Source organism: Panthera pardus, unplaced genomic scaffold, assembly GCF_024362965.1.
Source record: "Panthera pardus isolate Hobbes unplaced genomic scaffold, ASM2436296v1 HiC_scaffold_10, whole genome shotgun sequence".
Lineage (NCBI taxonomy): Eukaryota > Metazoa > Chordata > Mammalia > Carnivora > Felidae > Panthera > Panthera pardus.
In genome coordinates, this window is record NW_026526655.1 from 32,973,413 (window position 1) to 33,000,862 (window position 27,450).

At 37.4% G+C, this 27,450-nt stretch overlaps 1 protein-coding gene across 5 annotated transcripts in view; it reads left to right on the forward strand.

The window, feature by feature from the left end:
- The window catches only part of ICA1L (islet cell autoantigen 1 like), an 89,689-nt gene extending 68,473 nt beyond the window's left edge, over positions 1 to 21,216 (forward strand). For all 5 annotated transcript variants that reach the window (XM_019436627.2, XM_019436629.2, XM_019436628.2 and 2 more), the window contains one exon: positions 18,047 to 21,216. In XM_019436627.2, the coding sequence (XP_019292172.1) occupies positions 18,047 to 18,162 (116 nt within the window). In that variant the 3' untranslated portion in view covers positions 18,163 to 21,216. The remainder of the gene's footprint in view (positions 1 to 18,046) is intronic.
- Positions 21,217 to 27,450: the final 6,234 nt, after the last annotated feature.

Genomic DNA, 27,450 nt, shown 5'->3' on the forward strand with positions numbered 1-27,450 from the left:
TCAGGGTTCCAGATGTAAGGTTTATGCAGTCTGTTTCTCCTTCATTGATAATGTTAATTTTGGCCACCCATTCAAAGTGTTGTGTACTTTTTCTCTTAAATAATTACCGTTTTATGTTATTTTATCCTCTCATGCAGTTATTAAGCAGTCTCTGAGGAGACACTTTGCGACAGCGCACAAGTCCAGGTCTTAATCAGAATTTCTACTTAGATGTAGCATCCATTGTTGTTGCTTTTTGTGTGATTCAGTCTTTACAATGATGAGTGGTATTAAAAAAAAAAAAGATAAGATTTTCTCACCACAGCACTCCCTCCACATTTTTGTTGTAGTAGAAAATACAAAACATAATTTACCCTCCATTTATTTATTTATTTGTTTGTTTATTTATAAATTTACATCCAAGCTAGCATATAGTGCAACAATGATTTCAGGAGTAGATTACTTAATGCAGCTTACCCATTTAGCCCGTACCCCCTCCGACAACCCCGCCAGTAACCCTCTGTTCTCCATATTTAAGAGTCCCTTATGTTTTGTCCCTCTCCCTGTTTTTATATTATTTTTGCTTCCCTTCCCTTGCTTCCCTTCATTTGTTATGTGTCTTAAAATCCTCATAGGAGTGAAGGCATATGATATTTGTCTTTCTCTGACTAATTTAGCTTAGCATAATACCCTCTAGTTCCATCCACGTAGTTACAAATGGCAAGATTTCATTCTTTTTGATTGCTTAGTAATACTCCATTGCATATATGTGTGGATATATACATATATATATATATATATATATATATATGTATATATCCACACACACACACACACACACATACATACATACACACACCACATCTTCTTTATCCATTCATCCATCAATGGACATTTGGCTCTTTCCATACTTTGGCTATTGTTGACAGTGCTGCCATAAACATTAGGGTGCATGTGCCCCTTCAAAACAGAATACCTGTATCGCTTAGATAAATACCTAGAGTGCAATTGCTGGGTCATAGGGTAATTCTATTTTTAGATTTTTGTGGAACCTCCATACTGTTTTCCAGAGTGGCGGCACCAGCTTGCATTCTCACCAGGAGTGCAAAAGAGAACCTCTCTCTCTGCATCCTCACCAACATCTGTTGTTGCCTGAGTTGTTAATGTTAGCCATTCTGACAGGTGTGAGGTGGTATCTTATTGAGGTTTTAATTTGTGTTTCCCTGATGATGGTGATGTTGACCATGTTTTCATATGTCAGTCGGCCATCTGGATGTTTTCTTTGGAGAAGTGGCTATTCATGTCTTTTGCCCATTTCTTCACTGGATTATTTGTTTTTTGGGTGTTGAGTTTGATAAGTTCTTTATAGATTTTCGATACTCACCCTTTATCTGATACGTCGTTTGCAAATATTTTCTCCCATTCTGTAGGTTGCCTTTTAGTTTTGCTGATTGTTTCCTTTGCTGTGTAGAAGCTTTTTATTTTGATGAGGTCCCAGCAGTTCATTTTTGCTTTGGTTTTCCTTGCCTCTGGAGATGTGTTGATTAAGAAGTTGCTGTGGCCAAGATGAAAGAGGTTTTTGCCTGCTTTCTCCTCGAGGATTTTGATGGCTTCCTGTCTTACATTTAGGTCTTTCATCCATTTTGAGTTTATTTTTGTGCATGGTGTAGGAAAGTGGTCCAGGTTCATTCTTCTGCATGTCACTGTCCAGTTTTCCCAGCACCACTTGCTGAAGAGACTGTCTTTATTCCATTGGATATTCTTTCCTGCTTTGTCAGAGATTAGTTGCCCATACGTTTGTGGGTCCATTTCTGGGTTCTCTATTCTGTTCCATTGATCTGTTCCATTGATCTGAACAAGTGTCTGTTCTTGTGCCGTACCATACTGTCTTGATGATTACAGCTTTGTAGTATAGCTTGAAGTCCGGGATTGTGATGCCTCCTGCTTTGGTTTTCTTTTTCAAGATTGCTTTGGCTATTCGGGGTCCTTTCTGGTTCCATACAAATTTTAGGATTATTTGTTCTGGCTCTGTGAAGAATGCTGGTGTTATTTTGATAGGGATTGCATTGAATATGTAGATTGCTTTGGGTAGTATCAACATTTTTACAATATTTGTTCTTCCTATCCAGGAGCATGGAATCTTTTTCCATTTTTTTGTGTCTTCTTCAATTTCTTTCATATGCTTTCTATAGTTTTCAGTGTATAGAGTTTTCACCTCTTTGGATAGATTTATTCCTAGGTATTTTATGGCTTTTGTGCAATTGTAAATGGGATTGACTCCTTGATTTCTCTTTCTGTTGCTTCATTGTTTGTGTATAGGAATGCAACCGATTTCTGTGCATTGATTTTATATCCTGCCACTTTGCTGAATTCATGGATCTGTTCTAGCAGGTTTTTGGTGGAATATTTTGGGCTTTTCATAGAGTGTCATGTCATCTGTGAAGAGTGAAAGTTTGAACCTCCTCCTGGCCGATGTGGATGCCTTTTATTTCTTTGTGCTGTCTGATTACAGAGGCTAAGACTTCCAATAGTATGTTTAATAACAGTGGCAAGAGTGGACATCCCTGTCTTGTTCCTGACCTTAGGGGGAAAGCTCTCAGTTTTTCCCCCTTGAGGATGATATTAGTGTTGGGTCTTTCATATATGACTTTTATGATCTCGAGGTATGCTCCTTCTATCCCTCCTTTCTTGAAGGTTTTTATCAAGAAAGGATGCTGTATTTTGTCAAATGCTTTCTCTGCATCTATTGAGAGGATCATATGGGTCTTGTCCTTTCTTTTATTGATGTGATGAATCATGTTGTTTGGCGGATATTGAACCAGCCCTTCATCCCAGGTATAAATCCTTGGTTGTGGTGAATAATTTTTTTTTTAATGTATTGTTGGATCCAGTTGGCTAATATCTTGTTGAGGATTTTTACATCCATGTTCATCAGGAAAATTGGTCTGTAGTTCTCCTTTTTAGTGGGGTCTCTGTCTGCTTTTGGAATCAAGGTAATGCCGGCTTCATAGAAAGAGTTTGGAAGTTTTCCTTCCATTTCTGTTTTTGGAACACCTTCAAGAGAATAGGTGTTAACTCTTCCTTAAATAGTTGGTAGAATTCCCCTGGAAAGCCATTTGGCCCTGGACTCTTGTGTTTTGGCAGATTTTTGATTACTAATTTGATTTCCTTACTGGTTATGGGTCTGTTCAAATTTGCGATTTCTTTCTGTTTCAGTTTTGGTAGGGTATATGTTTCTAGAAATTTGTCCATTTTTTCCAGATTGCCCATTTTATTGGCATATAATTGCTCATAATATTCTCTTATTATTGTTTTTATTTCTGCTGTGTTGGTTGTGCTCTCTCCTCTTTCATTCTTCAGTTTATTTACTTGGGTCCTTTCATTTTTCTTTTTGATCAAACTGGCTAGGCGTTTATCAATTTTGTTGATTCTTTCAAAGAACCAGCTTCTGGTTTCATTGATCTGTTCTACTGTTTTTTTTTTTTTTTTTTGGTTTTTTTTTTTTTTTGGTTTCGATAGCATTAATTTCTGCTCTAATCTTTATTATTTCCTGTCTTCTGCTGGTTTTGGGTTTTATTTGCTGTTCTTTTTCCAGCTCCTTAAGGCTTAAGGTTAGGTTGTGTATCTGAGATCTTTCTTCCTTCTTTAGGAAGGCCTGGATTGCTATATACTTTCCTCTTATGACCACCTTTGCCTATGACCATCCCAGAGTTTTTGGGTTGTGGTGTTATAATTTTCATTGGCTTCCATGACCTTTTTAATTTCCTCTTTAACTTCTTGGTTAGCCCATTCATTCTTTAGTAGGATGTTCTTCAGTCTCCAAGTATTTGTTATCTTTCCAAATTTTTTCTTGTGGTTGATTTCAATTTTACAGTGTTGTGGTCTGAAAATATGTATGGTATGATCTTGATCTTTTTGTACTTGCTGAGGGCTGATTTGTGTCCCAGTATATGGTCTATTATGGAGAATATTCCATGTGCACTGGAGAAGAATGTGTATTCTGCTGCTTTAGGATGAAATGCTCTGAATATACCTGTTGAGTCCATCTGGTCCAGTGTATCATTCAAAGCCATTGTTTCCTTGTTGATTTTTTAATTAGATGATCTGTCCTTTGCTGTGAGTGGGGTGTTGAAGTCTCCTACTTTTATGGTATTAGTATTGATGGGTTTCTTTATGTTTGTGATTAATTGATTTATATGTTTGGGTGCTCCATATTTGGCGCATAAATGTTTACAATTGTTAGGTCTTCTTGGTGATAGACCCCTTGATTATGATATAATGCCCTTCTGCATCTTGATACAGTCTTTAAAGTCTAGATTGTCTGATATAAATATGGCTACTCCGGCTTTCTTTTGTTGACCATTAGTATGATAGATGCTTCTCCATCCCCTTATTTTTAATCTGAAGGTGTCTTTAGGTCTAAAGTGGGTCTCTTGTAAACTGCAAATAGATCTTGTTTTCTTATCAGTTCTGTTACCCTGTGTCTTTTGGTTGGAGCATTGAGTCCATTGATGTTTACAGTGACTACTGAAAGATATGAATTTATTGCCATTATGATGCTTGTAGAGTTGGAGTTTCTGGTGGTGTTTTCTGGTCCTTTCTAATCTTTGTTGCTTTTGGTATGTATGTATGTATGTGTGTATGTATTTATCTTTTCATCTTTTCTCCCCTCAGAGTCCCCCTTAAAATTTCTTGCAGGGCTGGTTTAGTGGTCACAAACTCCTTTAATTTTTGTTCAGGCAACTTTTTTTCTCTTCTATTTTGAATAACAGCCTTGCTGGATAAAGAATTCTTGGCTGCATATTTTTCTGACTCAGCACATTGAATGAATATATCCTGCCACTCGTTTCTGGCCTGCCAAGTCACTGTGGGTAGGTCTGTTGCAAACCTGATCTGTCTTCCCTTATAGGTTAGGGACTTTTTTTCCCTTAGTGCTTTTATGATTCTCTCCTTGCCTGAGTATTTTGTGAATTTGACTATGATATGCCTTGTTGGTGGTCGGTTTTTGTAGAATCTAATAGGAGTCCTCTGTGCTTCCTGGATTTTGATATCTGTGTCTTTCCCCAGGTTAGGAAAGTTTTCTTCTATGATTTGCTCACATAACCCTTCTACCCCCATTTTTCTCTCTTCCTCTTCTGGGACCCTTATGATTTTGATATTGTTCCTTTTTAATGAGTCACTGATTTCTCTAATTTAAATCGTGCTCTTTTGCCTTAATCTTCCTCTTTTTTTCTGCTTTATTATTCTCTGTAAGTTTGTCCTCTATATTGCTGAGTCTCTGTTCTGCCTCATCCATCCTTGCCGCCGCAGCATCCATCCGTGATTGCAGCTCAGTTATAGCTTTTTTTATTTCGTTCTGACTAGTTTTTACTTCTTTTATCTCTGCAGAAAGGAATTCTAGTCTATTTTCGACTCCAGCTAGTATTCTTATTATTGTGATTCTAAATTCTGGTTCAGACATGTTGCTTGTATCTGTGTTGGTTAAATCCCTGGCTGTCATTTCCTCGTGCTCTTTATTTTGGGGTGAATTCTTTCGTTTTGTCATTTCGAAAGGAGAAAAGGAATTAATAAAGTAGAAAAATTAAAATTAAAAATATATTAAAATTAAAAAATTAAACACACACATACACACACAAAATCTAATAAATGATGCTAGATCCTAGGCATGTTTTGGTCTGAGTGTTGAAAGTGGTTTGACTGATTAGAGAAAAAACAAAGGGAGGGAAAAAAAGGAAATTGAGAATTTGAAAAAAGTAATACACCAAAGTACGCTAAGATGATGGGAGTAAAATAGAATTTGAAAAAAAATTACACAAAGTAAAGAATATAGCAGGAAAAAAAATTTTTTTGCTTTTAAAAACTTTTATTTTTTTATTTTTTTAATAGATGAAATTTATTGTCAAATTGGTTTCCATACAACACCCAGTGCTCATCCCAAAAGATGCCCTCTTCATTACCCATCACCCACCCTCCCTTACCTCCCACCCCCCATCAGCCCTAAGTTTGTTCTCAGTTTTTAACAGTCTCTTATGCTTTGGCTCTCTCCCACTCTAACCTCTTTTTTTTTCCTTCCCCTCCACCATGGGTTTCTGTTAAGTTTCTCAGGATCCACATAAGACTGAAAACATATGGTATCTGTCTTTCTCTGTATGGCTTATTTCACTTACCATCACACTTTCCAGTTCCATCCACATTGCTACAAAGGGCCATATTTCATTCTTTCTCATTGCCACGTAGTACTCCATTGTGTATATAAACCACAATTTCTTTATCCATTCATCAGTTCATGGACATTTAGGCTCTTTCCACAATTTGGCTATTGTTGAGTGCTGCTATAAACATTGGGGTACAAGTGCCCCTATGCATCAGCACTCTTGTATCCCTTGGGTAAATTCCTAGCAGTGCTACTGCTGGGTCACAGAGTAGGTCTATTTTTAATTTTTTGAGGAACCTCCACACTGCTTTCCAGAGCGGCTGCACCAATTTGCATTCCCACCAACAGTGCAAGAGGGTTCCCGTTTCTCCACATCCTCGCCAGCATCTATAGTCTCCCAATTTGTTCCTTTTAGCCACTCTGACTGGCGTGAGGTGATATCTGAGTGTGGTTTTGATTTGTATTTCCCTGATGAGCGATGTTGAGCATCTTTTCATGTGCCTGTTGGCCATCTGGGTGTCTTCTTTAGAGTGTCTATTCATGTTTTATGCCCATTTCTTCCCTGGATTATTTGTTTTTCGGATGTGGAGTTTGGTGAGCTCTTTATAGATTTTGGATACTAGCCCTTTGTCTGATATGTCATTTGCAAATATCTTTTCCCATTCCATTGGTTGCCTTTTAGTTTTGTTGATTGTTTCCTTTGCTGTGCAGAAGCTTTTTATCTTGATAAGGCCCCAGTAGTTCATTTTTGCTTTTAATTCCCTTGCCTTTGGGGATGTGTCAAGTAAGAAAGTGCTGCAGCTGAGGTCGGAGAGGTCTTTTCCTGCTTTCTCCTCTAGGGTTTAGATGGTTTCCTGTCTCACATTCAGGTCCTTTATCCATTTTGAGTATATTTTTGTGAATGGTGTAATAAAGTGGTCTAGTTTCATTCTTCTGCATGTTACTGTCCAGTTCTCCCAGCACCATTTGTTAAAGAGACTGTCTTTTTTCCATTGGCTCTTCTTTCCTGCCTTGTCAAAGATTAGTTGGCCATACATTTGTGGGTCCAATTCTGAAGTATTTATTCTCTTCCATTGGTCTATGTGTCTGTTTTTGTGCCAATACCATGCTGTCTTGATGATTACAGCTTTGTAGTAGAGGCTAAAGTCTGGGATTGTGATGCCTCCTGCTTTGGTCTTCTTCTTCAAAATTACTTTGGCTATTTGGGGTCTTTTGTGGTTCTATGCAAATTTTAGGACTGTTTGTTCTAGCTTCAAGAAGAATGCTGGTGCAATGTTGATTGGGATTGCATTGAAGGTGTAGATTGCTTTGGGTAGTATTGACATTTTAACAATATTTATTCTTCGAACCCATAAGCACCGAATGTTTTTCCATTTCTTTATATTTTCTTCAACTTCCTTCATAAGCTTTCTATAATTTTCAGCATACAGATCTTGTACATCTTTGGTTAGATTTATTCCTAGGTATTTTATGCTTCTTGGTGCAATTGTGAATGGGATCAGTTTCTTTATTTGTCTTTCTGTTGCTTCATTTTTAGTGTATAAGAATGCAACTGATTTCTGTACATTGATTTTTATCTTGCAACTTTGCTGAATTCATATATCAGTTCTAGCAGACTTTTGGTGGAGTCTATCGGATTTTCCATGTATAATATGTCATCTGCAAAAAGTGAAAGCTTGACATCATCATTGCCAATTTTGATGCCTTTGATTTCCTTTTGTTGTCTGATTGCTGATGCTAGAACTTCCAACACTATGTTAAACAACAGTGGTGAGAGTGAACATCCCTATCGTGTTCCTGATCTCAGGGAAAAAGCTCTCAGTTTTTCCCCATTGAGGATGATGTTAGCTGTGGGCTTTTCATAAATGGCTTTTATGATGTTTAAGTATGTTCCTTCTATCCCGACTTTCTCGAGGGTTTTTATTAAGAAAGGATGCTGAATTTTGTCAAATGCTTTTTCTTCATCGGTTGACAGGATCATATGGTTCTTATCTTTTCTTTTATTAATGTGATGTATCACGTTGATTGATTGCGAATGTTGAACCAGCCCTGCAGCCCAGGAATGAATCCCACTTGATCATGGTGAATAATTCTTTTTATAAGCTGTTGAATTCGATTTGCTAGTATCTTGTTGAGAATTTTTGCATCCATATTCATCAGGGATATTGGCCTGTAGTTTTCTTTTTCTGCTGGGTCTCTGTCTGGTTTAGGAATCAAATACTGGTTTCATAGAATGAGTCTGGAAGTTTTCCTTCCCTTTCTGTTTTTTGGAATAGCTTGAGAAGGGTAGGTATTATCTCTGCTTTAAATGTCTGGTAGAATTCCCCTGGGAAGCCATCTGGTCCTGGACTCTTATTTGTTGGGAGATTTTTGATAACTGATTGAATTTCTTCGCTGGTTATGGGTCTGTTCAAGCTTTCTATTTCTTCCTGTTTGAGTTTTGGAAGTGCATGGGTGCTTAGGAATTTGTCCATTTCTTCCAGGTTGTCCAATTTGTTGGCATATAATTTTTCATAGTATTCCCTGGTAATTGCTTGTATTTCTGAGGGATTGGTTGTAATAATTCCATTTTCATTCATGATTTTATCTATTTGGGTCATCTCTCTTTTCTTTTTGAGAAGCCTGGCTAGAGGTTTATCAATTTTGTTTATTTTTTCAAAAAACCAACTCTTGGTTTCACTGATCTGCTCTACAGTTTTTAGATTCTATATTGTTTATTTATGCTCTAATCATTATTATTTCTCTTGCTGGGTTTGGGGTGTCTTTGCTGCTCTGCTTCTATTTCCTTTAGGTGTGCTGTTAGATTTTGTATTTGGGATTTTTCTTGTTTCTTGAGATAGGCCTGGATTGCAATGTATTTTCCTCTCAGGACTGCCTTCGCTGCATCCCAAAGCGTTTGGATTGTTGTATTTTCATTTTTGTTTGTTTCCATATATTTTTAAATTTCTTCTCTAATTGCCTGGTTGACCCATTCATTCTTTTTTTTTTTTTTTTCCCATTCATTCTTTAGTATGGTGTTCTTTAACCTTCATGCTTTTGGAGGTTTTCCAGATTTTTTCCTGTGGTTGATTTCAAGCTTCATAGCATTGTGGTCTGAAAGTATGCATGGTATGATCTCAATTCTTGTGTACTTATGAAGGGCTGTTTTGTGACCCAGTATGTGATCTGTCTTGGAGAATGTTCCATGTGCACTCGAGAAGAAAGTATATTCTGTTGCTTTGGGATGCAGAGTTCTAATTATATCTGTCAAGTCTATCTGATCCAATGTATCATTCAGGGCCCTTGTTTCTTTATTGATCCTGTGTCTAGAAGATCTATCCATTGTTGTAAGTGGGGTATTAAAGTCCCTGCAATTACCACATTCTGGTCAATAAGATTGCTTATGTCTGTGAGTAATTGTTTTATATATTTGGGGGCTCCCATATTCGGCGCATAGACATTTATAATTGTTAGTTCTTCTTGATGGATAGACCCTGTAATTATTATATAATGCCCTTCTTCATCTCTTGTTACAGCCTCTAATTTAAAGTCTACTTTGTCTGATATAAGTATGGCTACTCCAGCTTTCTTTTGACTTCCAGGAGCATGATAGATAGTTCTCCATCCCCTCACTTTCAATGTGAAAGTGTCCTCAGGTCTAAAATGAGTCTCTTGTAGACAGCAAATAGATGGGTCTTATTTTTTATCCATTCTGATACCCTGTGTCTTTTGGTTGGCGCATTTAGTCCATTTACATTCAGTGTTATTATAGACAGATACGGGTTTAGAGTCATTGTGATGTCTGTAGGTTTCATGCTTGTAGCGATGTCTCTGGTACTTTGTCTCACAGGATCCCCTTAGGATCTCTTGTAGGGCTGGTTTAGTGGTGATAAATTCCTTAGTTTTTGTTTGTTTGGTAGGACCTTTATCTCTCCTTCTATTCTAAATGACAGATTTGCTGGATAGAGGATTCTCAGCTGCATATTTTTTTTCTGTTCATCATATTGAAGATTTCCTGCCATTCCTTTCTGGCCTGTCAAGTTTCAGTAGAGAGATCAGTCACGAGTCTTATCGGTCTCCCTTTATATGTTAGAGCATGTTTATCCCTAGCTGCTTTCAGAATTTTCTCTTTATCCTTATATTTTGCCAGTTTCACTATGATATGTCGTGCAGAAGATCGATTCAAGGTACGTCTGAAGGGTTCTCTGTGCCTCTTGGATTTCAATGCCTTTTTCCTTCCCCAGATCAGGGACGTTCTCAGCTATTATTTCTTCAAGTACACCTTCAGCACATTTGCCTCTCTCTTCCTCCTCTGGAATACCAATTATGCGTAGATTATTTCTCTTTAAGCCTCACTTAGTTCTCTAATTTTCCCCTCATACTCCTGGATTTTTTTATCTCTCTTTTTCTCAGCTTCTTTTTCCATAATTTTATCTTCTAGTTCCCCTATTCTCTCCTCTGCCTCTTTAATCCGAGCTGTGGTTGTGTCCATTTTATTTTGCCACTCATTTATATCATTTTTTAGCTCCTCCTGGCTGTTCCTTAGTCCTTTGATCTCTGTAGCAATAGATTCTCTGCTGTCCTCTATACTCTTTTCAAGCCCAGCGATTAATTTTATGACTATTATTCTAAATTCACTTTCTGTTATATTGTTTAAATCCTTTTTGATCAGTTCATTAGCTGTTGGTATTTCCTGGAAGTTTTTTTGAGGGGAATTCTTCCGTTTCGTCTTTTTGGATAGTCCCTGGAGTGGTGCAGAACTGCAGGGCACTTCTCCTATGCTGTCTTGAATAACTTGCGTTGGTGGGCGGTGCTGCAGTCAGACCTGATGTCTGCCCCCAGCCCACCGCTGGGGCCACCGTCAGACTTGTGTGTACCTTCTCTTCCCCTCTCCTAGGGGCGAGATTCACTGTGGGGTGGAGTTGCATGGCCTGTCTGGGCTACTTGCACACTGCCAGGCTTGTGGTGCTGGGGATCTGGCGTATTAGCTGGGGTGGATCGGCAAGGTGCACAGGGGCAGGAGGCGCAGGCTCAGCTCACTTTTCCTTCGGAGATCCGCTTAGGGAGGGGCCCTGCAGCACCGGGAGGGAGTCAGACCTGGTACCAGAGGGATGGATCTGCAGAAGCACAGCGTTGGGTGTTTGTGCAGTGCAAGCAAGTTCCCTGACAGGAACTAGTTCCCTTTGTGGTTTTGGCTGGGGGATGGGCGAGGGAGATGGCGCTGGCTAGCGTCTTTGTTCCCCGCCAAGCTTTGCTCTGTTGTCCAGGGCTCAACAACTCTCCCTCCCGTTGTCCTCCATCCCTCCCGCTCTCCAAGTAGATCTGTTAAGTTATAACCTTCCAGATGTTAAGTCCCACTTGCTGTCAGAACACACTCCGTCCGGCCCCTCCATTTTTGCAAGCCAGACTCGGGGTCTCTGCTTTGCTGGCAGGCCACCTCTCCGCCCCGGCTCCCTCCCGCCAGTCCGTGTAGTGCACACCGCCTCTCTGCCCTTCCTACCCTCTTCTGTGGACCTCTTGTCTACACTTGGCTCCGGAGAATCCGTTGTTAGTCTTCTGGCGATTTTCTGGGTTATTTAAGCAGGTGTGGGTGGAATCTAAGTGATCTGCAGGATGCGGTGAGCCTAGCATCCTCCTACTTTGCCATCTTCCCAGAAGCCCCCTCGGAAAAAAATATTTTTAATAAAAAGTAAAAATAAAAATGAATTTTTTTCTCTTTCTATATTCAAGAAAAAGAAACTAAAAAAAGAAAAAAGAGAAAAAAAAGAAATCGTTTGAAAATTTGAAAAAGTGAATACTTTTAGTGTACTGTAGTAGACTAAAATAAAGTGATGGAAATAGAATTTGAAAAAAATTTACATAAAGAGAAAAATGTAGTAAAAAATTGAAGAAAAATATTTTTAATAGAAATTGAAAGTAAAAATGAAGTTTTTCACTTTCTGCATTCAAGAAAAAGAAAAAGAAAAAAGAAAAAAAAAACAAGGAAATCATTTGAAAATTTGAAAAGGTGAATACACTGAAGTAGACTAAAATAGAATGATGGAAGTAAGATAGAATTTGAAAAAATTTACACAAAAGTAAAAAATATAGTAAAAAAATTTTTTTAATAAGTGAAAATAAAAATGAATTTCTTCTTTCTGTATTCAAGAAAAAGAATAGTGTAAAAGAGAAAAAAAAGAAAACGAAAGAAAATTGAATAGATGGACCTCCTAACATATTGAAATAGGACTTAAATTACTTCGTTTTCCCCTAGAAGTCAGACTATGTAGCACTTAATAGTCATAAACTAAATAGGCTGTGAGACTTGTGTTCTTGAAGGGCGATGTTGGCCCAGTTGGGCAGGGCTCAGTGTAACAGCTCCGTTCCCCACTAGATGGCGCCTCTAGTACACTGGGGCGGACTGCTGCAGCGCTCGTAGGCCATATGTGCATGCACAGGAGCAGTGAAAATGGCATCACCCAGCTACCTAGTCTCTAGTATGGGAACTCCATTCTCTCCGATCAGCAATCGTGCACTGTCCTCTGTCTTCAGCTTTGGTCCACTCGCTGCTGCTTCACTGTCCATGACCAAGCAGTACCCCTCTCCCACGTCTTGTCTCAGATGCAGCTCTTTTCCCTGGTCCCTTATGTCTGAAGGACTGTGGCTTTGACCCGTTCTGTCCCTCTGCGGGAGGGTCTCACTGAACAATGGCTGAATGCCAGCTCCACCCAGGAACGCCTGCTGGACCCTGCTCCTACCAGTGCCCCGAGACTGTGGCCAGGTGCCAGCCCGCCCCAGAAAAAGTTCGTGAGATAGTGTAGCAGCAGCTTTTCAGGGATTATGGAAAATCACAACACACATCTGACACCAGGCTTCACACTTAATGACCTTGTTCCAGCACCAGCAAATGTGGCTGTTTTCTGGGGTCTGTTGGGACCAGGTGGCTTCAACAGTCTCTACCAATTGTCCTTCCAGCAGTGGAACTGCTTTTCTCCATGTGGCCCGAGAACCTCCTGGACCCCACTCTGTTCGTAGGGATCCCCCCTTCCCACCAGAGCACCGCCAGGTATCAAGCTGCAGAATTTCAGCCTTTGCACTCCCCTTGTTTACCGTCTTAATGGGATTTAAACCCTCTCCTTTCTCTTTTCTCTCTTTTTAGTTTAGTCCCTGTGGCTGTTTCAATTTTCCACTTTGTCTCCAGCTGCTTTTGGGGAGGGGTGCTTTTCCCATATTCTCCCCCACCCCAGTCTTCTGTCCTCTCTACACCTGCAAAGGCGGCTCCCTGCCCATCACCAGCTTCTCTCTTCCCAAGTTCACCTCTACATGCCACATACCTGCTGAATTCTGTGGTTCAGGTTGTGCAGATTATTGTGTTAATCCTCCAATCAGTTTTCTAGGTGTGTAGGATGGTTTAGTATTGGTCTGGCGCATTTCACAGACACAAGACACACAAAAAACTTCCATGCTTTTCCTGTATACCACATCTTCTTTATCCATTTATCTATTGATGAACACATGGAGTGCTTCCATAATTTGGCTATTATAAATAATGCTACAGTAAACATAGAGATACATACATCTTTTTGGCTTAGTTTTTTCATTATTTGGGTAAATACCCATTAGTGGGATCATCTGATTAATTTTTTGAGGAACCTCCATACTGTTTTCCACAGTGGCTGCACCAATATGCATTCCCACCAACAGTGTACAAGAGTTCCTTTTTCTCTACATCTTCATCAACCCTTGTTGTTTCATGTGTTTTTGATTTTAGCCATCCTGACAGCTATGAGGTGATATCTCATTGTGGTTTTGATTTGCATTTCCATGATGATGACTGATGTTGAGCATCTCTTCATGTGTCTGTTGACCATCTGGATGTCTTTGGAACAATATCTGTTCATGCCTTCTGCCTATTTAAAAAAATATATTTATTTTTGAGAGAGAGAAGGGGGGGACCAGTGGGGGAGGGAGGTGTAGAGAGAAAGGGGGATAGAGGATCTGAAGTGGGCTCTGCACAGACAACAGAGAGCCTAATGTGGGGCTCAAATGCACGAACCGTGAGATCATGACCTGAGCTGAAGGCAGCCGCTTAACCGACCCAGCCACTCAGGCACCCCTCTTCTGCCCAGTTTTAATTGGATTATTTATTCTTTGGGTGTTGATTTGTATAAGTTCTTTTCGTATTTTGGATACTAGCCCTTCATTTATCTTTTCCTATTCAGTAGGTTGTCTTTCTCTTTTGTTGATTGTTTCCTTTGTTGTTCAGAAGCTTTTTAACTTTGATATTGTCTTAATTGTTTATATTTGCTTTTGTTTCCCTTTCCTCAGGAGACATAGCTAGAATGACCAATGTCAGAGAAATGACTGCCCATGCTCTCTTCTAGGATTTTTATTGCTTTAAGTCTCACATTTAGGTCTTTAATCCATTTGAGTTTATTTTTGTGTATGGTAAGAAGGTGGTACGGTTTTCCCAGCCCATTTGTTGAAGAGACTTTTTTCCCATTGCATATTCTTGCCCCTTTATCATAGACTAATGAACCATATAACTGTGGATTTATTTCTGGGTTCTCTGTTATGTTCCATTGATCTATGTGTTTATTGGTGTGCCACTACCATACTGTTTTTTCTTTTTTTTTGTACCATATTGTTTTGATTACTACAGTTTTGTAACATATCTTGAAATCTGAGATTGTGATGTCTCCAGTTTTGTTCTTCTTTTTCAAAATTGCTTTGGCTTTTCAGGATCTTTGGTGGTTCCGTGGAAATTTAGGATTATTTGTTCTCAGTTCAGTTAAAACTGCTGTTGGTATTTTGATAGAGATTGCATTAAATCTGTAGGTTTCTTTGTGTAGTATGGACATTTAACAGTGTTTGTTCTCCCAGTCCATGAGCATCTGTCCATTTATTTGTGTCATCTTCAATTTCTTTCATCAGTGTGTTATAATTTCCAGAGTACAGCTCTTTGACATCCTTGGTTAAGTTTATTCCTGAGAATTTTATTATTTTTGGTGTAATTGTAAATGGGATTATTTTCTTAATTTCACTTTTTGCTGCTTCATTATTAGTGATAGGAATGAAATGGATTTCTATACATTGATTTTGTGTCCTGCAACTTTAATACATTTGTCAGTTCTAGTACTTTTTTGGTGGAGTCTTACGGGTTTTTTCTATATATAATCATGTCATCTACAAATAGTGGAAGTTTGACTTCTTCCTTACCAGTTTGGATGCCTTTTATCTCTTTATGTTGACTAATTGCTGTGGCTAGGACTTCCAGTACTATGTTGAATAAACGTGGTAAGAGTAGGCATCCTTATCTTGTTCTTGACCTTAAAGGAAAAGTTCTCAGTTTTCACAATTGAGTATGAGGTTAGCTATGGGTTTTTTTATATAAGGGCTTTATTATGTTGAGTTATATTTCCTCTAGACCTGCTTTGTTGAGGGTTTTTATCCTGAATGGATATTGTACTTACTTTGTCACATGCTTTTTCTGCATCTGTTGAAATGACCATCTGGTGTTTATCCTTTTTCTTATTGATGTGATTGATGTATCTCATTGATTGATTTGCAAATAATGAACCACCTTGCATTCCAGGAATAAATCCCACTTGATCATGGTGAATGATTTTTTTTTTTTTAATGTATGGTTGGATTCAGTTTGCTAGTGTTTTGTTGAGGATTTTTGCGTCTATATTGAGAGATATTGGCCTGTAGGTCTCTTTTTTTGTGTTTTCTTTATATCACATATACATGAATTTACAAATGCACATAATGAATTTAGAAGTTTTCCTTCCTCTTGTACTTTTTGGAATAGTTTGGGAAGGATAGGTATTAACACTTTTTTAAATGTTTGGTAGAATTTGCCAGTGAAGGTGTCCAGTCTGGGGATTTTTTTTTTTATTACTGATTCAATTTCATTGCTGTTAATTGGTCTGTTCAAATTTTCTATTTCCTCTGATTCAGTTTTGGGAGATATGTTTCTGTGAATTTATCCATCTTTTGGCATATAACTTTTCATAATATTCTCTTATCCTTTCTGTGGTGTTATTTCTCCTCTTTCAGTTCTAATTTTGAGTCCTTTTTTTTTTTTTTTTAATGAGTCTGGCTAAAGGTTTGTCAATTTTATGATCTTTTCAAAGAACCAGCTCCCAGTTTGATTGATCTGTTTTATTGGGATTTTTTAGTTTCTCTTTTATTTCCACTCTAATCTTTATTTCCTTCCATTGGTTTTGGGTTTTGTTTCTTCTTCATTTTCTAGCTCCTTTACATGTAAGATTAGGTTGTTTGAAAATTTTCTTGCTTCTTGAGGTAGGTCTGTATCGCTCTTTTCCAGGATACTTATTAATGGTCCCCTTGTTCACTCTCAGGTATCCTAGTTTAATGACAAATTATTACTACTTTACAGATGGGTAAATAAGAGCCCTTGAGGTAAATGACTTGCCATAATTACTTATTAGTAGGTAGTGTGCTGAGGACTCAAGGCCAGAACTGACACTAACTTGGGAGTTTTCTAGAAATAGAAGTGGACATAAACAGAAGCCTTTCACTCTGTCCTTATCTTTGAGGAATGGGATCCTCCACAGTCCAAACTACAGTCCACTGGTTTGTGGAAAGTGGGAACCATGTTTGTAAAAGAGGGTTGCCCTAGACTCTTCTGCATATGATTGCTTTCCATTCTCTTCTCACTGAGTCACTCATTTCATATCTAGGTTTTTATATTGTCCCCTGGGTCTTAGCTCTGCTACTGGATCCCTTGACCCTCAAGAGCGTAGCCTTCTGAGATGACTCACTTGTGTGCCATTGTGCATTCTTTTACTAGTCTCAGCCTTGAGTCTAAATGTATATCCTTGAAATATTTGCCCCAGTACAACCTGTAGACTATTGATATATATGGTTTTCTAGTCTCCACAGAGAGGTAAGAGGGAATTGGTTAACAGAAAGTTGTACCTGAACACAATCCACTCTATAAGATGTTCATCAAGAATTTGTAAAGAGCACATGGAAAAGACAAAGGAAACTGCTGTAAACCAAAATAGGAACTGTTGGGTATGTTAATGTAATAGGATCGGAAGGATTTTCTTCCCCTTATGTTTAATATTTCAGTATTTTATCATGTAGATTTTTAAACACATTTACAAATGTAATGTTCCTACTTTGTAGGAACAAACGTTACTTTTACTTTTGAACCTTACCTGAGAGACTTCTATAAACTATCTCAGTGTTTCTTTTTTATTTTTGAGAAAGACAGAATGTGAGTGAGGGAGGGGCAGAGAGAGAGGGAGACACAGAATCCCAAGCAGGCTCCAGGTTCTGAGCTGTCAGCACAGAGCCTGACATGGAGCTCAAACTCATGAACTGTGAGATCATGACCTGAGCTGAAGTTGGACACCTAACCAACTAAGTCACCCAGGTGCCCATCTCAGTGTTTCTAAGAAGCCTTTACTACCACCTGCCTTTTTTACTTTTTTTTTAATTGAAAAAAAATCTTTTTAATGTTTTTATTTTTTGAGAGAGAGAGAGGGAGGGAGGGAGAGAGAGAGAGAATGAGCAGGGGAGGGGCAGAGAGAGGGAGACACAGACTCCAAAGCAAGCTCCAGGCTCTGAGTTGTCAGTACAGAACCTGAACATGGGGCTCGAACCCATGAACCATGGGATCATGACCTGAGCTGAAGTCAGACGCTCAACCGACTGAGCCACCCAGGTGCCTCATTTGCCTTTTCACTTTTAATCATTTCTCAGAGCAACATGAAAATACTTACATATAAGGTCCTCAGCAAAGCACAAGGTACCTGCATTCACGTCTCAGAATTACCAAGGAGATGTAATTGATAGTTCATTCTTGTCAGTCGTCTTAAATTTTTGTATTCAGAAGAAGCATCTACTTTAAAATCATGTAAATGGTGATGTGATTTAAAAAATATGAGACTCTTCATTGTGTTTTTTCTTCTTTAATAGCTCCCAGCAGTGGTAACCAAGACATGTCAGCCTGGTTCAATCTATTTGCAGACTTGGATCCACTTTCAAACCCAGATGCTATTGGACACTCAGATGATGAACTTCTTAATGCTTGATTGAAATTATGTCGTCACTTCAGTGGCCTTGAGACATCAGTTTTACAACATACTGCCTTTGTGGAAAGGAGTTTATATTGTAACACATATACAAAAGCATCGTGTTCATGGATATAACACTTTTTAGCCAACTTTAAACAGATGGTAAGGATCACATCTGAATAGATTAAGTATCTCTTTAGTATCTTGGATCTGCAGCTATCTTGATAATATGTTGAAAATATTACAAACTATTGAGTGTGAAATGGATATCAAAATTTGTTTCAAGATAACAGAAAGGAATAATTCTGTAAATAAGGAGTTGGGCTTTTTTCTTTGGAAAGCCTTTTATGTTCAAGTTGCCTTGCTGGCTGTGAGACTTCTATATGTGGATAAAGACAGCATGTAAATTGGGTTGTGATTTGGGGTTGGTTTTTAAATAAAACCATAGCAGGGGGAGTTTTCTGTTGTGGAAAATAGCACTAGAACCAGACTAGTTTTGTTTTTAGCTAGAAAAGTAGATTAAGATTTGAGAACTCAATTTGCTTTCATGAAATCACAGAGAACTTGGTGCTTTTCTCCACCTGGAGGCTAAAATGTAGTATTAGTTTTTTTCCTTCATACAGAATCGTGGACACCCCTCAATTCCATGATTGAATTTTCATAGGGAAGTAGCAGGATGATTTGTTTGCTAAATCCATCCTCTGCAGAAACATAACCCATCTCCTAAGCCACAAGAATGTCTAGTAACATTCAAGACATTGTACAGGTGTCTCCGGGCCTAGTTTTTTTTTTTTTTTTTTTTTTTTACACATTGCTACCGTAATATACAGTATTCATATTCTTTCTGAAAAGAAAACAAGGGGAGGACAATCCCTAAGCAAGTGGCAATAGTATTCCTGAAATTACCCAGAAACTTCTTTCTGAATGAGGGAAAAATGCTAAACAACTTATCCTTATACATGTAAGGGTACACCTATCCTTACGCATTCACTTACAACCTTTTTCTTGACATGATTTAACCAAGATTTTCTGGCCATCATAGAAGGCTCTACATGATCAGTAAGAACCGGTCTTATTTTTCCACTTTTTTCCTTTTTGTGGGTGACATCATCTGAGGCTCTGCTTGATTACTATGGAAAAACTGTTATCCTTACTGGAGGGAAGTTAGTGTAAGCTAATGAACACATAGCCACTGTATAAATGTGTCAGTCAATATCCTGTTCTTTTTTCTTGCCCACCCTCTGTTTTGAGACAATTTCTTCAGAATAAGAAATTCTTATTTTTGACATCCAGTTCATTGCATCTCCATAAGGAAACATTTTAACTAAGTTGTTCACAGCAGTTTCCATGTGCTCCTAGTTTTAAACAAGCTTATTGATTGTTTACAAAAGAATGGATTGTAATGTCTGAGTCACTGTATACAGAAGAAACAGACCAGGGTGGGTAAAGTGCCATCCACCTCCATGCATAGCATTCTGGCCTAGCTAGCTACAATCTGAACCACCCAGGAGCTCTCCAGAAAATCGCTACTATGTCGCAATACTGCAGAGGCTGGAAAGACCTTACCTGAGGATCAGAAACATGGACTCAGGAAAAGATTATGTAATCTTTTCATGCTTATTTCCATTTTTTTATTTGGTTACCCTTTCAGAAGGATTTTTTTATTCAGTAAAATTCTCCAGAATGCACTAGTACTGTTAGTGTTCTGCCAAATTCAATCACCAAGGGTCGTGATTCATAATCATAATTTAAATTCTATGCCTATGGTGACTCTGTGCTCTCAACTTTACTTCCAGAAATTGATAACTTTATATCATGAGTTTGTGCCATTTTTAACTAATTTCCTTTCACTAATGCATTAGTTCAGAAATAATTTATGTATTTCCTTCACATGCACGTTATCTTGTATAAACAAAGACACCTCACCAAAGAGGAAAACCACTGGTTTCGCCAAGCCAGAACCCTGAATTCCAGACTATAAATGTGTACAGATAAGGACTTCAATTTTCAAAGAAAGAACAAAAGTCCTCAAAAAAAAAAAAAAAAAAAAAAACCCTCACACACAATAGATCTTATTCAGTTCTGAGATTCTCTTAAAATTTCTTCTCTCAATACAGAGTGTGTGGTTGTTCCTTTAACCCAAAAGTAACATTAACTGGCTTAGCAAGTTCAGTTATAATTTCAACAAATCTAACAACTCCATTTTTGAAGAGCACATTGAAAACTTTGTTATTAAAATGAAGGTAACCATATTTTTTTCAGTATTAATTATTTGAAGTTCAGTCATTACAGGCCAGAAGCAGAAATCTGGCTATATTACACCTACATTGCTAATAAAGGAAACAAACCACATATTTAGTAGGGAGTGAAAGGAAGGACAGGATAGACATAGAACACAAAGGTGATCAGTTGCTATTTGCCTAAATCTAGATCAAACATTCAATAAGAAGTAAATTAACCTTAACCAAAGGTAAGCTGAGAACTCTTTCAGAGTAAATGTATTGTTTTTATATTAAATGGGGGAAAATAATATCTCCTACTTTTTAATTCCAAATAAGAATGCCTTTAACCTTTGAAAAGCCCTGAAGAACTAAAACTTGTCTAATCTTTCTTACAACCACTTTACAAATTAGACAGGAATACCAGGGCATATTAAGATCAGATTGATGTAACTTTGTATTTTTTTGAAATCTTTCATTAATTGTAAAACATAGCTCTGATATGGTTAGAAACAAACTGTATTGTAAAAAATAGGTTTCAGTATTTGCACAATGAAAAGTGTTTGCATTTCAACTATAGATATTTATTTCACGTAACTAACCATCTGGAAATGTAGAGATCTTTACAGCTTAAGAACAAAAGGAAGTTTATGCTCTATTTTACTGAGCCTCTTTTAATAGAGATTACAAGATGGCATAAAACAAAAAAGTTTATTTCCTGAAATATTCAACACAAACGCAATTATTGTTAACCTATTCAAAAATTTAGGTTTTACCTCAGGACCATAGTAGTGAAAAGGTAGTTTGAATTGCTATAGATAACACAAAATGAAAATAAAACCAAGGCAATTAATATCTTTGTGAGACTGATTCTTTTTAACGTCATACAGAAGGGACTTTGTAAGATATGGGAAATAACAGAATGTGTATTTTTTGTGTGTAAATACACTCAGTAACAAAATACAAACCATAAATATATCAAAATTTTGAGCTTAGAAACAACCAATGAAATATAAGCATAGTATTTAACCTGACTTGCTGAAGGCAGGAATAAAAAGAAGAAAGGCAGTACTGATCTAGTTTATTTCAGTCTTCCACAGTATTGGCAGGGCCCTGTGTTTTCTTTGAGCAATGAAGCCAGCCCAAGAATCTTGGGATACTGAAATTAAATTATGAAGGAAAAACAAATTTTAAATATTAATTCAGCAGTACTGAAAGTAATGCACTTAAAACATACAATGGTAAATTGTTTAAATATGGCAATGAAAACCTATGGAACAGGATGAGTCACATCAATATGCCAAGCTTTAATAAAATATCTCATTTTTATGTGCTATTTAAAAAGACTAAAAAGTTGAATTAAAAACTATCCTTGGTGGGGCATCTGGGTGGCTCAGTCAGTTAAGCGTCTGACTCTTGATTTCAGCTCAGGTCATGATCTCATGGTTCATGGGTTTGAGCCCCACATCTGGCTCCATGCTGGCAGTGTGGAGCCTGCTTGGGATTGTCTCTGTCCCTACCCTATTCTCTCTCAAAATAAGTAAAGAAAACCAAAAACTGTTCTTGGCATTTAAAGTCAAAACATGGTTCTTCACTCAATGGTGTAAATAAATGATCAAAGTCCAAAAAGTAAATACCAAAAGGAGATCCTGGTGGTGGTAATAGGTAAGATTTTGAAGTGTTTTTACATTAAAGAAAAAAAGTTTGCTTTTTCCTCACATCAAAGTAATATCCATTCATTTAAGAAAAATCATCTACAGCCCTACCATCCAGAAATAACAACTATGGACATTATATACTATTTTATAGTGCATTTGGGCTCACATATTTTTTTAGGTTTATTTATTTTGAGAGAGAGTGTGTGTGTGGGGGGGGGGCAGAGAGAGAGAGAGAGAGAGAGAAGCCCAAGCAGGCCTCTGCACTGTCAGCATACAGCTCAGTGCTGGGCTTGAACTCACAAACTGTGAGATCATGACCTGGATAGAAGTCAGACTCTCAACCAACTGAGCCACCCAGGTGCATCATTAAATTATGACCCAGGTGATTTCATTTTGTCCTCTGTCTGAAATGGCCATACCAAATTAAGATTAAAAAAATAATTTTGGGGGTGCCTGGGGGGCTCAGTTGGTTAAGCATCCAACTTCAGCTCAAGTCATGATCTCACAGTTCATGGGTTCAACCCCAGAGCCCGGAGCCTGCTTCAGATTCTGTGTTCTCCCCCGCCCCTCCATTCATGTTCTGTCTCTCTCAAAAATAAACATTAAAAAAATTTTGACCAGACTCATCTATATACTTGCCTACAAGAGACTCATTTCAGACCAAAAGACCTGCATTTTTAAAGTGAGGGAATGGAGAAACATTTATCATGCAAATGAATGTCAAAAGAAAGCCAGAGTAGCAGTACTTGTCTCAGACCAACTATATTATTCTTTCTAAAGTTTATTTAAGCAATCTCTACACCCAACATGGGTCTTAAACTCACGAGCCTGAGGATCAAGAGTCACTTTCTCTTCCAACTGAGCCAGCCAGCCCCTGCCCTGACAAACTAAACTTTAAAACAAAAATAGTAATCAAAGAAGTACTTTATATAATAAAGTGTTGGAACAATCCAACAAGAAGATATAACAACTGTAAATACCTATGCACCCAACGTGGGAGTGTACAAATACATAAAACTGTTAATAACAGACATGAAGGAAATAATCGACAATAATACAATAGTAGGGGACTTTAACACCCCACTCACATTGATGGACAGATCATCCAAACAGAAAATCAACAAGGAAACCATGGTTTTAAATGATACATTGGACCAGATAGATTTAACATATTCAGAACATTCCATCCTAAATAGCAAAATGCACATGGAACATTCTCCAGAGTAGATCACATATTAGACCACAAAACAAGTCTCAACAAATTTTTAAAAGTCCAAGTCATAGCATGTATCTTTTCTGACCACATGCTAGGAAACCAGAAATCAACCACAAGAAACATCTGGAAAGAGCACAAATACTTGGAAGTTAAATCATATGCTACTAAATAATGAACGGGTCAACCAAGAAATCAAAGATCAAAATTACATGGAAAAAAATGAAAATAAACACAATGGTCCAAATTCTTTGGGATGCAGCTAAACTGATTCTAAAAGAAGTTTACAGCTGCTAAACTGATTCTAAAAGAGAAGTTTAGAGCTATATAGGCCTACATCAAGAAGGAAGAAAAATCTCAAAACAACCTAACTTTACACCTAAAGGAGCTAGAAAAATAAGAATAAAACCCAAACCCAGCAAAATGAAGGAAATAAATAAAGATTAGAGCAGAAATAAACAAAATAGAAAACTTAAAAAAAAAAATAGAACAGATCACTGAAACCAGAAGCTGTTTCTTTGAAAAGATCACAACATTGATAAACCTCTAGCAGGACTCATTAAAAAGAGAGAGAGAGGACCCAGATAAACAAAATCACTAATGAAAGAGGAGAAATAACAACTAACACCACAGAAATATAAGCAATTATAACAGTATTATGAAAACCCATATGCCAACAAATCGGACAACCTAGAAGATATGGATAAATTCTAGAAACATATACTTAGCAAAACTAAAGCAGAAAGAAAGAAATTTTGAACAGAGCAATTATCAGCAATGAAATTGAATCAGTAATCAAAAATCTCCCCAAAAAAACAAAAGTCCAGGACCAGATGCCTTCACTGGCAAATTCTACCAAATATTTAAAGAAGAGTTAATAGGGACGCCTGGGTGGCTCAATTGGTTAAGTGGCTGACTTCGGTTCAGGTCATGATCTCACAGTTTTTGAACTCAAGTCCCACATCAGGCTCTGCTCTGACAGTGAAGAGCCTGCTTGGCATTCTCTCTCTCTCTCTCTCTCTCTCTCTCTCTCTCTCTCTCTCTCTCTTCCTCCTCCACTTGTACACACTTTCTCCCAAAATAAACTTGCAAAAAAAAAAAAAAAAAGAGATAACATCTGTTTTTCTCAAAATACTGCAGAAAATACAAGAGGAAGGAAACTTCTAAATTCATTCTACAATTGATCTTAGCCAAAAGGCCAAGAAGCGATTTAAATTCATTCTATAAGGACAGTATCACCCTGATACCAAAACCAGATAGACATCACACACACACACACACACACACACACACACACACACACACAAACAGAAAAAACAAAAAAACAAAAACAAGAGAACTACAGGCCAATATCTTTCATGAATAAAGGATGGAAAAATCCTCAATAGTAACAAACCAAATCCAACAATACATTAAAAAATGATCCCACATGATCAAGTGGGATTTATTCCTGGGATATAAGAGTGGTTCAATATTTGCAAAAACAATCAACATGATCTATCACATCAACAAGAGAAAAGATAAAAACCATATGGTCATTTCAATAGATGCAGAAAAAACATTTGACAAAGTAAAACATCCATTCATGATAAAAGCCCTCAACAAAGTAGGTTTAGAGGGAACATACCACAACATAATAAAGGCCATACGTGAAAAAGCCACAGCCAACATCATCCTCAGTGGTGAAAAACTGAGAGCTTTCCTCCTAAGGTCAGGAACAAGACAAAGATGTCCACTCTCACCACTTTTATTCAACACTTTTATTCAATAGTACCGGAAGCCATAGCCACAGCAATTAGAAACATAGAAATAAAAGGCATCCAAATTGGTAAGGAAGAGGTCAAACTTTCACTATTTGCAGATAACATGATACTAAATACAAAAAATTCTAAAGACTCCACCAAAAACTACCAGAACTGATCAATGAATTCAGTAAAATCAAAGGATACAAAAATCAGTGTACAAAAATCGGTTGCATTTCTATACACCAATGAAGCAGCAGAAAGTGAAATAAAGAAAACAATCCCATTTACAACTATATCAAAAACAATAAAGTATTTAGGAATAAACTTAACTGAAGAGGTGAAGGACTCTGAAAATTATAAAAACACTGATAAAAAAATACTGCTAAAATGTCTAAACTACCCAAAGCAATCTACAGATTTAATGCAATCCCTATCAGAATGCCAACAGTATTTTTCAAAGAACGAACAATCCTAAAATCTGTATGGAATCACCAAAAACCCCGAATACCTAAGCAATCTTGAAAAAGAAAAAACTAGAGGTATCACAATTCCAAATTTCAAGTTACATTACAAAGTTGTAATTAAAACGGTATAGTACTGGCATTAAAAAAGACCAGTGGAATAGAACAGAAAACCTATAAACAAACCCATAGTTATATGATCAATCTTCAACAAAGGAGGAATGAAATATCCAATGGGAAAAATTCTCTTTAACGAATTGTATTGGGAAAATTGGACAGCAACATGCAAAAGAAAGAAATGGGACCACTTTCTTACACCATACACAAAAATAAACTCAAAATGGATTAAAGACCTAAATGTGAGACTCAAAGCCATAAAAGTCCTTGAAGAGAACACAGGCAGTAATCTCAATGACCTCGTCCATAGCAACATTTTTCTAGATATGTCTCCTGAGGCAAGGGAAATAAAAACAAACTATTGGGACTACATCAAAATACAAAGTTTGTACACAGCAAAGGACAGTCAACAAAATTAAAAGGCAACCTACTGAATGGGAATAGATATTTGCAAATGTCATATACAATAAATGTATGGTATCTAAAACATACAAAGAACTTACACAAATCAACACCCAAAAAACAAGTAACCCAATTAAAAAATGGGCAGAAGACATGAATAGACATTTCTCCAAAGACATCCAGATGGCCAACAGACACATGACAAGATGCTCAACATCAGTCATCATCAGAGAAATCCAAGTCAAGACCACAATTAGATACCACCTCACACCTGTCAGGATGGCTAAAATCAAAAGTACAAGAAACAAGTTTTGGCGAGGATGTGGAGAAAAGGAACCCTTGTGCACCATTGGTGGGAATGCAAACTGGTGCAGCCACTGTGAAAAACAGTATAGATGTTTCTCAAAAAATTTAAAATAGAACTACCTTATGATGTGATAATCACACTGTGTATTTACCCCCAAAATATAAAAACACTAATTGAAAGGGATATATACGCCCCTGTTCACTGCAGCATTATTTACAATAGCTGAACTATGGAAGCAGCCAGTGTCCATTGATAGATGAATGGATAAAGAAAACGTGGTGTGTGTGTGTGTGTGTGTGTGTGTATAAAATATTTATTATGGAAGATTATTCAGCCATAAAAAAGAATAAAATCTTGCCATTTGCAACAACATGGATGGAGCCAGAGAATATAATGCTAAGTAAAATAAGCCAGAGAAAGACAAATACCATATGCTCTCTCTCACATGTGGACTTTAAGAAAAAAAAGGGGGGGGTGGTGGAAGAGAGACAAACCAAGAAACAGCCTTAACTATAGACTGATGAGAAGGGAGTTGGGGGGGGGGGGGCGGAACAGGGCATGGGGATTAAAGAGTATGCTTATAATGATAAAAAAATTAAATACTTTGTAAGTCTTTTCCTCAAAATGTCAGGTAAAAAAAACCACCAAAACTGATCGAAGTCAGCTCTGCCTCTCTAAAAGTTGTGCTTCCAAATTAAAATACTTCTTGAAATTTCTGCACCTGTGCAACATTAAAACTAACAGAGCTTGCAAATTCATGTCAGTAACTTCTTTGGTAAGGAATTGGTGTCTAACTTGGGTACTTTCTCTTCACCCTCTGAACCAAGCTACACAGCAGCTAAAGTAACAAAAAGGATGAGAAAGGAAAATGAGGCAATGACCCAATAGCACATAATCTGCAATGATACTGAATGCCTGTATTTTATTAATGCTACTGTTCTGGAAGTAGCAGTGAGGCTTTGTGTTTGAGTTCTATAGTCAGACTCGGTTCAAAGCCAGACTTTGACATTTCCCAGATGACCATGGAAGAGTTTGTCTAATTCCAATTTGGTCATCCACAAAATAGTAAAAATAGCAGTGTTTGTTTGGCTTTATAGGATTATTGTAAAGATTAGGGTAAACAGTTAACATATAAAGTGGCTGGTACTTGGTAAGCTACTGATAGTGTTACCTATTTATTGATT